We start from the raw sequence: 16,159 nt of genomic DNA on the forward strand, positions 1-16,159 counted from the left end.
TTGCATTCCCACCAACAGTGTAGGAGGGTTCCCCTTTCTCCGCATCCCCGCCAACATCTGTCGTTTCCTGACTTGTTAATTTTAGCCATTCTGACTGGTGTCTTCACCCGTATCTTAATGTCAGCTTCCTGCAAGCCCAGGATTTGCAGACTGAGTTCATCATTGTCATGGGGGCAGTTTCTGACACTGACCTGCCTCATCCTCATTAGCACCTCTTCACTCTCTGCTTAAGGAACAGGTTTTCACTGCCTTCAATTCTTCTGAGATCAGAGGAGATTGGGCGCATTCAGGGTGGGATGGCCGTAGACTCACTGCCTTCAATTCTTAATTGCCTTCTGTGGCATTGTTTTTTTAAACTTACCTTAAACTAGTATTTATCATACATATGTACTAGCATTAGTGCACAAAATAAAATTATACTGTTAGAGAAGATGGTTAATAACTAACAAAATAGTTCGGAGTCTGAACTTCTATACCTTTTGTTTTGAAAAATATACAGAAAAGTACAAAGGGTACAGTAATAAATCCCTGTTTATATACTACGCACAGCTAATATAAGTAGGCTCATTGTCATATTTGCTACTCATCTTTCCTCTAAGAAAAAAATTCCAGTAAAGTGATTTATTTTCTTTGCTAGTATTGTTCTACTTCTTTCTAAGAGGTTGTCACTGTCATGAATTTAGTGTGAATCCAGTACATTTTTATGCTTTTGTTGATTTCATATGTCTATAAAAATGACTAGTATTTTATATATTTTAAAAATTGCATGGACAGTTATTATCATATAAAGAACAGTATCATAAAGTAGCCTCATGTAATTTCTCAGTGAATGTTATTTTCAAGATCCCTCCATGTGGCTGTATAGATCTGGATCATGATTTAACTGCTGTATAGTGTATGAATATACCACAGTTTATCAATGCCAATATTTTCCTACTGTTCCTGGTGTGCAGTGCACATTCTTTGAATACATGACAGCCCAGAAGTGAAATTGCTGGCTCTTAGGGTTTTCACATTAGAACCTTACTAAATACTGCCAAATTGCTTTTCACAGAGGTCAATAAAAAATAACCTGCGAGCGGTATCTAAGACTTCCCATCTCCCTATATCTTTGCTAACACTGGGTGGTGACGGACTTACTGCCAGTCTCTTGACTGCAGAATTGCATCTCACTGTTGTTCTGATTTGCAGTTCTCAGATAATTGGAGAGGTTGAATATCTTTTCACATTTATTTGCCACTCCCATTTCATCATCTGTGAATAACCAATTCATATCTTTTGTCCGTTTTTTGTATTTCTTTTGATTTTTAGGAATTCCTGATATATCTGGTTATAATCCTTTGTTAAATCTATTGCAAGTGTCTTTTCTTTGTCATTTGTCTTTCAATTTTGTACATAGTGTCTTTTAAATTATGATCTAGTCAAGTTTGGGGACCTGGGTGGCTCAGTCGGTTAAGCATCTGACTCTTGATTTTCACTCAGGTCATGATCTCAGGGTTGTGAGATTGAGCCCCACATCGGGCTCTGGACTGGGCATGGAGTCTGCTTAAGATTCTCTCTCTCTTTGGATGTAGTCAAGTTCATCAATCCTTTTTTGATTTTTACTTACTGTTTCAGATTTGAGAAATTCTTCCTTACCCCAAATCATGAAGAGATTCTCTCACATTTTCTTTAAAAAAATTTTTTTTAAAAGATTTTATTTATTTATTTGAGAGACAGAGACAGTGAGGGAGAGAGAGCATGAGAGGGGGGCAGGGTCAGAGGGAGAAGCAGACCCCCCGCTGAGCAGGGAGCCCGATGCGGGACTCGATCCTGGCACTCCAGGATCATGACCTGAGCTGAAGGCAGTCGCTCAACCGACTGAGCCACCTAGCACCCTCTTTTAAAGTTTTTAAAGATCTAGAATGTATATTCTTATGTGGGCAGGGCTCAGATTTTAATTTTTAGATGAATGTCTGTTTTCCAACACCATTAAGTAGTCCATTGTTTCTCTACAGATTTGTTGTATCTCTATCACATTGCAAGACTCCATGGTTTAGTCTGTTTCTAAGCTTTATATCACGTTGTATTGATCTGTTTCTCTGTCTGAACCAGTTCTGCATTATCACCTACAATAGATTGTAGAATCTTTTTATTTACATAGACATTTTACTTAAATTGAAAATAATGATAAACTTGTTTCTTCCTTCCAGTTCTTAGACTTTTTATTTCTTTTTCTTCTTTCGCCCTGTTGGCTGGAACCTGCAATACAACATCAACTATTAGAGGTTATTGTAGGCATTTAGACTCTATGTTTCCAACTTTGATGGGAATGCTTCTATAGTTTCGTCATAGTATTTGCTGTAGGTTTTGGTATGCTGTTTGTTGTGGGATTTGGTGTAGGTACTGTTTAGCAGAACAAGGAAATCCCCTTGTATTCCTAGTTGGCTAACAGTTTCTTTTGTTATTATGAGTAGTGATGAATTTTATTGGAAGATTTTCTGCATTCATTGAGATAAGTTCTCATTTAATTTTTTAACATGGGGAATTCCATATACGGATTTGCTGACATTAAAGCCATCCTGTATATCTGGAATTCTGCTTGCTTTTCTGTTTTTGAAATACTAATATTTAAGTATTTTGTATCTGTGTTCTTAACTGATTTGTGTGTTAGTTTTCTTTCATATACTGTTCTTGCCTGATTTTGACATTGAGGTCTTGCTATCCTCTTTATTTATTTTTTTAATTTAAATTTTAGTTAAACTACAGTGCAGTATTGGTTTCTGGAGTATAATTCAGTGACTCATCACTTAAATACAACACTCAGTGCTCATCACATCAAGTGTCCTCTTTAATACCCATCACCCATCTAGCCCACACCCCATCCATCTCCCTTGCTGTCCTCTTTAAAGAAGTTTAATTCTGGAGACTCTGATGAATGTCCTGACTCTGGTGAGGGCAGGATTGGGAATTTGCACCATACAGGTCCTGGCCTCCTGGTGATCTGCCCTATGCCTGTGCAGCTTAGGATCAGGTGAAGGCTCAGGGGACAGTCTATAGATCTCCGAACTATTTCTGTGTGCACGTACCTCACAGAAGCTCCTTTTTGTATCTATTGCATCTGAACTTCTTAGGCTAATCCCCTTAACATGCTTTTCCACTGGAAGCTTAGTAACTTATCACAGCTCCTACCAGTGCATTGTGATGTTCTTTCTGTTAGTCCTCAACCAGCTTGTTTCAGAGCGTCACATCCCTTCACAGTTCTTCTGGAACACATTGGGTCTGGGCTTCTGAAATGGTTTCTTTAACATCATATTGTTTGTTTATTTATATTTATTTTTAAGGTTTTGAGAGAGAGTGCGAGCCTGTGCACACAAGTGGGGGTGGGGGAAGGGGCAGAGGGAAAGGGAGAAGCAGGCTCCCTGCTGAGCAGGGAGCCCAACATGGGACTTGATCCCAGGACCCTGAGATCATGACCTGAGCTGAAGGCAGACGCTTAACTGATTGGGCCACCCAGGTACCCCTAACAGCATATTGTTTAAATGCTGCTGCAGATCTTATACATTAGCAGAGTATATTTTAATACTAGTTTTTGTTTAAAAACATCTTTGAAGGATTGGAGATTTGATCAAAGATGCAACATGCAAATGGAAGTCTGGAGGTGTAGACGTTATGATGTAACGGATTAGGAGCCTACTGATTATATTCCCTTTATAGATGTTCTCAAATCCCAGCATCCTTGGGAAAGGAGTGGCTCTGCTTTCACACCAGCTGGTTGACCAGGATGAAGTTAAAGCTGCCGTCCTAGGCTACAGAAAGTTCTACATGAGCCAATTAACTGACCTCACAGTTGATAATGTAGTTTGGGGATTGAGAGAACTTGTTGAGAGCTGATGAATGATGTGTGGCAGTACATGGGGACTGTGATAGGAATGGTGAGAGGGGTTGGGAGTTTGGGTGATGAACAGATTGTGGTAGGGGCGGGCGGGCATTTGGTAAGGACTTCGTAGAGGTGGAGGGAATTCACACGAACAAGAGCCTGAGGGGCCTGTGTTTCAGGACAGGGCACCGTGTGCAGAGACAAGGAGTGGTGGGCTTCTGCAGAGATGGGCCGGGGGCAATGAGGATGGAAAGGGGGTTGGGGGCAGGTGTAGAGGGTCTTAAATATATCTCATGGGCAGCTAACATGCGCTGAAAGCTTTTGAGTGAAGGAGAAAAAATCCAAAGAGCTGCATTTTACGAAACCCAGTCTGTCAGTAAGTCTGGATTAGGATTTTATTCGAGTTTGGCTGCACATTGCAATCACCTGGAGACTTTAAAAAAACAAAAAGCAAAAACCAGAACTGATGTCTGAGCGGCCCCCCCCCCCCCCCCCCCCCCCCCCCCCCGCCCCGAGATTCTGATTCAGAGCCTGCTGTTAGTCTTGGGTTTTGAGAGTTTTAAAAGCTCCCCAGGTGATTCTAAAGTGCTGCAAAGCCTGAGAACGGAGGCCCAGCCCCCTGATAAGATCTTGATGTAGTGTTTACTCATTGTGTTGAGCCACTTCTGGCTGGGCAAATGCAGAATCAACTGGTGGAAAAGTATTTTTAAAGTGCTTCTGTAACATTTATTTATAATATTCCACATACTTCAGTGCCTTGGTTAGAATAACTGTTTTCTCCTAAGTGCCTACAAATTTTTACTTCGGAAGTAGATGGTGATAAATAGGCTTTTGGAAGGGACCCATAATCATCTTGGGAATTTGGTCACATGGAAAGTTTTTAAATTTTTTTTGCATTAAAAATAAAAGGGCAACAACATAAAACAAACACATTTATCACAGCAAGAATTCAAGAAAATAAATGCAACTGTAGTGTGAAAACACCAAATTTGCCATTATAAAAATATAAATCCTAATGTGTGGAATTGTTGAATCGCTGTATTGTACACCTGAAGCTAATATAACACCGTATGTTAATGATAGTGGAATTAGGAAAAAAAAATCCTCAAAAACGTGCTGCTGGAAGAGTGCCAGTTTCCAAACACTGTATGTCCGTGGTTTTCAAACTTGAGGATGCATCTGACTCATCTAGAGGGCGGTCAAACTGCTGGACTGCAGTTCCAGATTTAGCAGGCCCCAGACGGCCCGAGAACGTGCATTTCTAAAGTGCTTCCATGTGATGCTGCCGCTGGTCCAGACACCACGCTTTGGGAAGCGAGAACCACGACTGCGTGAGGTCCCAATTTCCAAGGAAAAATGGCCTGACAAAATGTGGTTGCAGGACATGAGTTTTGCTTTTCTTTTCATGCAAGGTGAGGGGCTTATCTTGGCAATTAGGGACTGTAACCCACTCACCTCCTCCCCCCACCCCCTGCCCCAGGTCAAGCCAGCTCCCCCTCCCCCCACATCTGTGTGTTCCAGGGAGTTGCTGCCAGGGCCTTCCTGGGGTAGGTGGACGAGACCATTGTCTAGTCATTCTCCTTACTCTTCTTTCAACATTTACTGCAAAAGGGTCATAGTGTATCCAGTCATACTACTATATAACATACTCTTTATCTTACAGTAAAAAATTTTTGTAAGTTCGTTTAAAATCCTTTCCCTGCCTCCCACACTCTACCAAGTATGAAGAGTTAAAAAAATCTCTACCCTTTTACACTTCCGCTCCATCCATGTTCTCCTAAAGGTAGGTTCTTGTTGTGTGTTCTCAGTGGTGTTTTGGAAGATTTCATGATTGGCCCCTGTCTAGGTACCAACTTTTGTAAGCTGCTCTGTGCAGCCTTCCTGGTAGATGAGGGGACGTTTGCAGTACACCTTGGGAGGGAGGAGAAGCGGAAATCATTTTCAGATGTTTAAATGAAACATGTTTCTAATTGAAAGCATGAAGAGAATGTACACATGAAAGTGCCTGGGGGCTGATGTCTGGCACAGGCTTAGCTTTGAAAGCCCAGTCCTGTTCTCCCTTGTGGCCACTTCTGTTCTCGCTGGGTGGAGCCCATTTCCATTCCTGTGACATTCCATAAATAACCGTGGCCTGGTAGGGACCCAGTGATCATCAGTTGGCCAAGAAAATGCTGATAAATTAGAATCCTGAACCCTGGAACTGCATAGTTTTGGGCTTTGAATTCTAGAAGCCTAATTTGGTAAGAGCTCTTGGGGACCATTTTAGAAAAAGCAGTTACTGCCCTCCTCCTGCCCCCAAACATGTACAGGTGCAGAGGCCAAGGTTAAATAACTTACCCCAAGGTCACCAAGGGAGTTGGCTGCATTTTTCTTTGCTTTTTAAGAATCCTTTCCCACTTTTGGAAAAGTTGTCAGCCTAGTGTTCTGGCACTTGATGGTCATTTCTTATCATTATTGGCTGTAACTAATAGGAATCATATTGTAGGAAGATGGGAAAAGTATCTTTTCTCTTTTATAGAAGAACAGGAGGTCAAAGAGCTTTTAGTTGTGGTCATTTGGCTCGTCCATAACTGAGCCTGCTCTGGTTCATATCCCTCATCTATTTTGTAAATATCTGTGGACTGAATCTGACATTGAATTTTATGGGAGATGCAGTAGTGTGATCTGCCCGAGGACCAAGAGTTGAAGTCAAAAGTGGACTGATAACAAAGTCAGTTGGCGTAAATCAGTGCATTTGGACAAACAAAGAAGAAACTGAAGGAATCCTGTCTGTTGGACTATAACATCAACCTAATTAAATTTAAGTCAGTCACCTCTAAACTCCTCTAGTACCTTGCCTATGATGAAATCCACTTACCTTAACCATGGCCCATAGGCCTGCCAACTTGAAAACTCTAACTGCAGTTCTGGTGATTCAGAGTATATGCATCCTATCAAAAAGGAGATAAAGAGCTCATTTCTTTTTGGTTGCCTTTCATTGTAACAGGAGGAATGGTATACGGGGCACTGGCTTTTAAAAACAAAAGTATAAAAGTGTATGTTGGATGCTTCTCAATCTGGGCATCCTTCTGTCCTTAAAAACAAAAAAGTGGGTTGGATTCCATTTCTCAAACAGTCACTCCAAGCTCAAAAAGCTTATGCCAGATGAAGACTGTTGCACTTTTTGGAGTTTGAGATGGGACTTGGGCTTTTTTTGCCGAGTCTTGTTTGGATATCTAAAATTTAAACTTGAGCTACAGAGCACAGCTTACAAAAGAAGGGCAAAGCATTTTCTTAAGCTTTTCCTTTGTTTCTGATGCATTTCTGAGAGGCATTCTAATAAAGTGGTTAAGAATGATGATGTTGCAGCCAGTTCACTTGGATTCAGTTCCCAGCTCTTCTATTTACTCATAATCGTGTGACCTTTGGCAAGTTACATAACCCTGTGTCTGTTTCTTCATCAGTAAAATAGGCAAAATAAAACATCGACTTACAGCAGTTGCTGGGGGATTAAATTGTTGATACCTCATTAGAACAGTGCCTGGCACATAAGAAGCCATTAATAAATATTAGCTATCATCATCTTTTCCATCATGTTTTTTTAAAATTATTTTTTAGAAACAGTGTGAGTGGTGGTGGGGGAGGGGCAGAGGGACGCGGGCTTGAGCTCCCGGCCCTGAGATCATGACCTGAGCCAAAACCAGGAGTTGGATGCTTAATTGACCAAGCCACCCAGGTGCCCCTCCATCGTGTTTTTATTTTTATTTTTATTTTTTTTAAAGATTTTATTTATTTTTTAGAGAGCGAGCGAGAGAGAAACAGCATGAGAGGGGAGAGGGTCAGAGGGAGAAGCAGGCTCCCCGCCGAGCCGGGAGCCCGATGTGGGACTCGATCCCAGGACCCTGGGATCATGACCTGAGCCGAAGGCAGACGCTCAACCATCTGAGCCACCCAGGCGCCCTCCATCGTGTTTTTAAATACAGTTTTTTTTTGGGGGGGGAAATCCTGGTGCTAACGTGAAGGCTTTGGAAGAATTTGTGATGTCTATAATGCTTTTCTTCAAAGTCATGTCTTCTGTTGTCTTTCTGCAGCAAGCTGTGTTCCACCGTGCCAGAACGGAGGGATGTGTCTCCGGCCTCAACTCTGTGTGTGTAAACCGGGGACCAAGGGCAAGGCCTGTGAGACCACAGCTGCCCAGGACACCTCGTCACCAGGCTTTGGGGGGCAGAGTCCTGGGGCTGCTTCCTCCTGGGTCCCTCCTGAGCAAGCAGCAAAACACACTTCATTGAAGAAGGCAGACAGTCTACCACGAGTCAGCCCCATGGCCCAGATGACCTTGACCCTCAAGCCGAAGCCTTCAATAGGACTCTCCCAGCAGATTCATTCTCAGTGAGTGTTTTCAATTTGCCTCCACTCAGGAGCACCTTAATTATTGTCCTGGATGCCCTGCATGCCCTGCTTTCAGTCACTCTGCTTTTCCTGCACAATTTGCTAAAATCACTTGGATAATGATGTCTTTTCTTTCCTTAAGGTTTTACATGTTATGCTTACACATCAAGTCTCTTAAACGTATTTGGTATGTGTGTTTAGCCTCTGCAGGGAAGATTGACCATAAATGTAAACCAAAGCATTGGAGAGGACTAGGGGAATCAAGGTGGGACAGGAATAAGAAAGATAGTTGTTTGTGGTGCAGTTGTGAGTTAAAAAATTCTTCTTTTTTAGGGGTGGGGGGAAGTGTCTAGAGTTTTGAAATAATTGAAGGGAAACAGTGAGGGAAGTTTGCGAAGATACATGGAAATGGCAGGAGCTCCGCTCTGCACAGAGAAGGTATTCAAGTGAGCGGAAGCCCTGGGGAAGAGCATTTCTCAACCTCAGTAGCAGGTTAAGTGTCTCTTCTATTAACACCATGTTTTCCTCCCAGTTGCCACCCAGGTCCATTTTTGGTGAATGAGCCTGTGTTCTATTTATGGGAACGTGGTTTTTTCTTAGTGTTTGGAAGTAAATGCCATTCTGAACACAATGAGGACTCCTGGATAAGACTGCTTATCCCTGCCCTCCTCTGAGTGGCCCGAGGAGCACCTCCTCGCCGCCCAGCGTCCTTACGCACGTTGCTTCCTTTTAATTAGCTACTCGACATGTATAACAAGATGTAGAAGGTACTGCATCTCTCACTTGTCATTTGTCTAGGAATGTAAAATACAGGAAGTTCTCCACTTGAAAATGGGCTTGACCCAGAGGTTCATTTGTAAGTCACTTGCTGGGAGTTTAGAATACTTTCCCCCCCTAGAGACAGCTTCCACATGGTGATTAGTACCTAGGCAGCCCACAGAAGTTATTTAATCTGCTAGTATAGATGAAATTACCCTAATTTATGCTTCCCCATCAAGCAGGCCACCTACTGTCCCTGCTGAGTGGGGTCCTCATACTTTTTCCTCTGTCTTCTTATTCCCTCCTCACTGCTCTTCATTCTGTTTTTCTTTCATTTTTTTCTCTCATTTCTTCTTATCCTTCAGTTCTACCATGGTAAACAGATTCGGGGGGCTAGTTTGAAATCTAACCACTTTGCTAGCATTTCCCTTGGAGAACACATCCTGCAGCCTGCAACAAGAAGGATTGGTGGTTCCAGCGAATCTGTGGTCACGGCTTACTGCATGTCGGGGACTCTTTTCAAGTGCTTTGTCTGTATTCCTAATTTACAACTCACAGTGACCCCAGAAGGTGGGTACAATGATTAGCCCCCCTTTTACAGGTAGGGAAACTGAGGGTACAGAGTGGTTATGTAATTTGGTCAAGGTCACACACTTAATAAGTGAATAATATTAACACATGTTAGGCTTTAAATAGAGGCAGGTAAGATTCAGCATCCGTGCCCTGAAGTAGAGGATGGCAACTTTTTCTGTAAAGGGCCAGGTCATAAATATTTTCAGCTTTGTGGGACATATGGTTTCTGTTGTAGCTTCTCAACTCTGCCGTTTAACACAAAAGCAGCCGTAGATGGTGAATAAACGGACACGTGTGACTGATCCAATAAAACTTTATTGATGGACACTGAAATTTGGATTTCGTATAAATTTCATGTGTCACCCGATATTCTTCTTTTGTTTTTCCCCCCCTTTCAACCATTAAAAAATAATCATAAGAATATAAGAATTCTTATGATTTGCTGATGCTTTCTCTAAAAGATAGTGGTGCTTTTTCGGGCCAGAACATGAATGTAACTGTGTGTCCTTGAAATGATACAAAGCTTTGGGGATACCCTAGCTAGACATCTCTCGTCCAGCATTGTCCTGCATCTTAAAAACAAAGAAGAGTTCCGTGCTGAACAGTGCCTTGGCAATCGAGAGTCAGGTTACCGTGCATTGCGATTATTTTTTTTCTTGCGTTACTACTTACATAAACTGTGAAGTAATTTACAAGCGATCTCATTCATCTTGAATATCACCATCTACTGTTACAATTTGACCCTCTGTGATGTGTATATATAGATTGTTAGTAAGAACCATATGTCAGAAGTCAGATAAAGGAGGAACTTTTTCTTTCTTTTTTTGTAGCAGCAGTATAATTTAGAGAAGAATGTTGTAAGTCAAAGAGGTGGCTAAGGTTTCAGCTCGAACACGGCTTTGGAAAAATAAGTCCGTAGATACATTTGCTTCAGAGGCTTCATCTGCTGAATGAAGACCCTTTTAACCATGCCATTGTTACAGGGCGTTTGTATGTGGATGTGCCTCCAGTGTGGTTTTGGGTAAAGAGACGAGATAGCCTGAGACACTAACAATTCTGACAATTTCTTTCCTTTTTTTTTTTTTTTTAAGTATTATTTATTTATTTGGGAGAGAGAGAGAGAGAGAACAGAAGGGGAGAGGGAGAAGCAGACTCCCTGCTGAGCAGGGAGCCCGATGTGGGGCTCTATCCCAGGACCTTGGGATCATGACCTGAGCTGAAGGCAGATACTTAACCGTCTGAGGCACCCAGTTGCCCTAATTCTGACAATTTCTTAATAAACTTTTATACGTTAATACATCGTACTAAGATGTACAAGATCCATTTCTGCTCTTTTAAGGAGGTTTTGAAATGATCTGTGAGCTGTAACTTGCAAGAGACGCCAAGGCAGGGGTGCAGTTGGCCCACAGATGATTTTAGGTAATGACCTAATCACGTGAAACCCTATTTAATCAAACCGCCAAAGAACACAGATGATAGGACCATTTTTGGCTACTTTTGGGAGATTTAACAATTCTTTTTTTTAAGATTATTTATTTATTTATTTATTTGAGACCGAGAGAATGAGAGAGAGAGAGCACATGAGAGGAGGGAGGGACAGAGGCAGAAGCAGGCTCCCTGCCGAGCAGGGAGCCCGATGCGGGACTCGATCCCGGGACTCCAGGATCATGACCTGAGCCGAAGGCAGTTGCTTAACCAACTGAGCCACCCAGGCGCCCAAGATTTAACAATTCTTAAGTTACCTTTTTTTTTTTTTCTTTTAAGATTGCCTCCTTTAGGGGGTTTCAAGGTTTTGTTTTATTTTTATCTACTGAAGGAGATTGATGAAGCCCCCTTAAGGTGCTTGTAGACATAAAGATAGCTAAAATATCAAAATGTGTATTTAGTGTTATACTCATCATGTGGCATACGAAGCCCTTTAGTCTTGATCATTTATTACCCAAGCTCTTATTGAACACATTCTGTGTCCCATGCATGCACCATTATAGGGGTGCAGGGTACAGAATGAACGAATACACAAAATGTCTGCCTTCCCGGAGCTTATGGTCTGCAAAGTGGGAGACATTTGAAAGTGGCATAATTAAACCATTATCATAAGTGCTGTGGTGAAAATTGTAGTGAGGGGTCAGGAGTGCTGTGTGGGTTCCGGGTTGGAAGGCATGAGGGCTCTGGTGGTCTTAATCGGCTGTCAGGGAAGACCCAACTGAGAAGGTGACATTTAAGCAAAGGCCTGAAGGAAGTGAGAGCATGAACCCTGAAGATGGGTGTGTGCATGGCATGTTTGCAGGAACAGTGACTTTAGTAAAACTGTGTGATGTTAAAACTACACGTTTTATGTAGGTGAGCCGTAGATGAATTGGTTTTACCTTTGGCCAGATTGGTTTTAGAGAGCTTGACTTAGGACCAGATACCGAGTTCTTTAGGAAATCAAAGGAAGGAGCAATTGTTTCCAGATTTTGGAGTGTTGGGAAATTGGGGGTCCAGGGATGGCTCTAGAGAAGGTGAGCTTGAAAAAATGGTGAAATTTGGACACAAAGAACTGGATAAGAAGGGCATTTCCAGGAATGGCAACGATGTGACATCAGAAATCATGATGTATTAGTTACCTACTGCTGTGTAACAGATCACTCCAAAACTCTGTAGCCTCAAACAATAAACATTTATTGTCTGACAGTCTCTGTAGGCAAGGAACCCAGGAGGTGCTTAGCTGGGGGTTGTGGCTCAGTGTCTGTCATGAGGTTGCAGTCTGCAGGGGCGGCTCGACCAGGGCTGGCGTTCACTCATGCCCATGGCCGTTAGTTAGCAGGATGCTTCACTTCCTCTCAACATGGAGCTCTCTGCAGAACTGCCTGAGAGTCCTCACAGCATGGCCACTGGCTTCCTCCAAGGCCAGTGATCCCCCACTGGAGAGAGCAAGGAGAAAGCCACAGAGCCTTTGTGGTCTTCAGTCTTGAAAATACACACCTTCACTTCCACTACATTCTACTCATTAGAAGTGAGTCCCTAAGTCGAGTGCATCCTCAAAGGAGTGAAATTAAGCTGCTCTGCTTGAAGGGACAAATTATCAAAGAATTTTTGGATGTACTTAAAACAAAAAAGACTACATTTAGGATATGATTTGATTGGAACTTGATATAGATGCAGACTAGTGGTAATAAAAGGTTTTAAGGATTGGTTTAAAAAACCAAGTTTAACACTTAAAATTTTAACAGAACAATTCCAAAAAGATACAACAAAGCAAAATAGAAAAAAAGAAAGGAATACAGAGGGAAACTATAGTTTAAAAGAGGCTTAAGAAACATGCTAACTAATCACAATGTTTGGACTATGTCCATCCTGATTCAAGAAAAATTGTAAATAAAAGAAAAAGATGATGATGTATTAGGTGAATCATGAAAATGATGACATTGATTGGAAATTAAATGATAGAAAAGAATGATTATTGATTTGAGGGTCTGTGATGAAGATGTTATAGTTGTGTAAGGAGAATGATATTAAAGTATTTGCAGATGAAGTCATACACTGTCTGAGCTTTGATTGAAATTATTCAGTGGGTTGAGGTGTAGAGGTAACACGATTGGCCATGAGGAGATAATTACTGAAGCTGGATGATGGGTCCATGAGGTTTCTCACAGAACTCTATTTTTGATGTTTTCTGTAATGAAGAGTAACAACAACAATAGAACAAATCAAAAGAAAATTTCAAGTGGGAGGAAGGCTGTGATTTTTTTTTTTCTGCCTTGGAAAATTAATCTGGCTGTGGTATCTGCAGTGGATTAGTCTGAGAGGTCACTGGAGGATGGTTCTGTGACAGGTGTAGAGGAAGGACATGAACTCAGGAGTGCCTATAAGTGAAAAACCTTGGCATGTCATGAAATGTGGGAGGCAAAGGTAAAGAGGATTAGGTATGATCCAAGCTTGGGACTGTGGGAGGAAGGGGGGATGTGGAAGTCTTCTCATCCTGCTGTTTTTGAAAGTTTTTTTGGTAATATCATGGATCTCCAAGGTCTGAAGTGGTTGATACTTGGTGAATGGATAGTCTCTGACAGAGCTTTATGGATGAATAGGCGGGATCATTCTCTCTTCCCTGTCAGGGACTAAAAGCAAGTGGGTGTCAGTGGTTCATGTCTGGACACTTGGTCAGGTATTGGTTTGGAAAGACCCTGGCCAGGGCATCCTGGTGGTAGTCACTGCTGTAGATGGTAGTTTCATTCATGCTTTTCATGGAAGTTGTTCATTATTATGGTGTTCCTTTTCCCAGTTTTGGCTGGCCCACATCACAGCTACTCTGTAAGCTAAAAAAAGACCAAATGTTGCCTCCTCATCCTGAATGCAAATTTTGACAGCCACTTCCGATTCTTTGAACTCCTTCTTGACTTTATAATATGGAAGTCCTTAGAAAATTCCATATTAACACTTCAGGTTACTTTAGGATTGTATCCTGTAGATGTTCTCTGTATGGAGCTGTCAACATATTTGTTGAAGAATTGCCACTTTTAGGTCACAGGTGCATCTCTAGCGTCTGTCTTTCATCCTCTGTAAAAAAAGGTGTTAATGCTTCTAAGTTATGGCGGGGAGACTCGACAAAGGAGCAAAATTCAAAACTGTTCAGCTTTCCAGAAATTTTTCATCACCTGTCAGTATAATTATTCACATATATATTGAAGTGCCCCATAAAAGTTTATCGTTAGTCCTCAGCGTTGCTCACTGAGACTGTTTGGACTTGTGTAAAATGTTTGTCTTTTTTTTTTTTTTTCAAGATTTTATTTATTTATTTGACAGAGAGAGACACAGCGAGAGAGGGAACACAAGCAGAGGAAGTGGGAGAGGGAGAAGCAGGCTTCCTGCCGAGCAGGGAGCCCGATGTGGGGCTTGATCCCAGGACCCTGGGATCATGACCTGCGCCGAAGGCAGATGCTTAACGACTGAGCCACCCAGGAGCCCCAAAATGTCTGTCTTTATCCATGTTAATCATGATGGATGTTATAGGCACTGACCATGGAACCACAAGTGGAGGTCATGAGGACCATTCTTTTTTTTTTTTTTTTTTACATACATTAAAGTGCATGCACTTTAATTTTTTTTTTTTTAAAGACTTTATTTATTTATTTGAGAGAGAGAGAATGAGAGAGAGCACAGAGAGAGGGGAGGGTCAGAGGGAGAAGCAGACTCCCTGCCGAGCAGGGAGCCCGATGCGGGACTCGATCCAGGGACTCCAGGATCATGACCTGAGCCGAAGGCAGTCGCTTAACCAACTGAGCCACCCAGGCGCCCCATGAGGACCATTCTTTAGCTGCCAATGTCTTTTGGTCATTAGAGAGGGTTGGTACAAATGACCACTGCTTTGCCAAATGAAAGCTGTTATCTGTACGGTATAAGGAGGAAGCACTTTTGAAGGAGACACTGTACCCAGTTCCCTCTCTTGGAGCTTGAGAAGGAAGTCTGGTTTTACTCAGGATATGGATGTCAAATCTATCTAGGGAGCCCACATGTGTCCCATCTTTTTTCTTCCCTGGTGATGGCTATTTTCATCATCTTATGGTGTCCTGATGTTAGAGAGGATGGTGGTTCGTTTCCCTGGAAAAATCCTGTCATGTCTCAGTCCAGGGGAGGGGGACTGCATTTATCTAATGGCGTTAACTCTCCCTCTTTTTCATTCTCTTCTTCCCAGGGATGCGGTGAAGAGAAAGGAAGCAAATGAGCAAATGTTCTTTTAAAAGACAGGAGTAATTCAAATGCGTTCTATATTTATCAAGTGAGCTCATAGTATGCCAGATATTTTCTAAATATAGGCAAGGCCCTTTAGAATCCACATTGAGATGATGGGTTCCACTTTCAAAGTTCTTGAGAACTGAATACATTGCGTTTACCATGGGTCAGTGGATGGGAGGCAGTGCTGAGTGATGTCTGGGCTGTGGAGAAGACAGTGCCACACTGTCCTTTATCTCTGCCCCGTTCTTACCTTCCTGGCACCATGGTTGTGAATCTTAAAAAAAAAAAGCAAAAAACAACCAAAACCCAAAAATGATATGCTGTGATATCTACAAGGGTGGGGGGCTTAGTGTAATGTTCTTTCCAGTACTTCCTCCTAATTAACAGCAACAACAATAACAGTGAAATGTAAGCTCATTCCCTTTATTTGGACTTTCTCATACTACCCTGAAAGGGGGGGAAACCTTCATTATAAAACTACACCAACAGTTAAAACTTTGGGGAGAAGTTTTAAGGGTTTTGTAGCATAATTATTGAGATTGGGATCTTACCTGAACTTATGAAAGAAGTCAAGAAAATGGTCAATACTTGAATGGGCAGTTTCCCCAAATGATATCTCAGCCTGGGGGGGGACCTTGCTCAGTATTGACCCTCACTCCCTACTCTGCTGATCGTCCCACAGGGCTCCCTTCTGTAGCTTCTTCTACTCCCCATTATCATAACACTCACTACACAGTCTTTCATCTCTTTATTACCATAGGTACACAGAAGGGCTACAATAATGTTTAATACATTTTTTGAGTTATTTCTAGAGGAAAAAAAATAAGGTCTAAATCCTTGTTTGAGTATTGTCTCATGAATACCTACCTATATTGCAAGGAGTTAACC

General features: G+C 42.0%; 1 protein-coding gene across 1 annotated transcript in view; it reads left to right on the plus strand.

The window, feature by feature from the left end:
* The window catches only part of LTBP1 (latent transforming growth factor beta binding protein 1), a 392,439-nt gene that overhangs the window by 36,178 nt on the left and 340,102 nt on the right, over nt 1-16,159 (plus strand). Inside the window, exon 3 of the mRNA XM_035000535.1 lies at nt 7,930-8,227. Coding sequence (XP_034856426.1) covers nt 7,930-8,227 — 298 coding nt within the window. The remainder of the gene's footprint in view (nt 1-7,929; nt 8,228-16,159) is intronic.

The sequence above is a fragment of the Mirounga leonina genome, unplaced genomic scaffold (assembly GCF_011800145.1).
Source record: "Mirounga leonina isolate KUSES-001 unplaced genomic scaffold, KU_Mleo_1.0 Mir_125, whole genome shotgun sequence".
Taxonomy (NCBI): Eukaryota; Metazoa; Chordata; class Mammalia; order Carnivora; family Phocidae; genus Mirounga; species Mirounga leonina.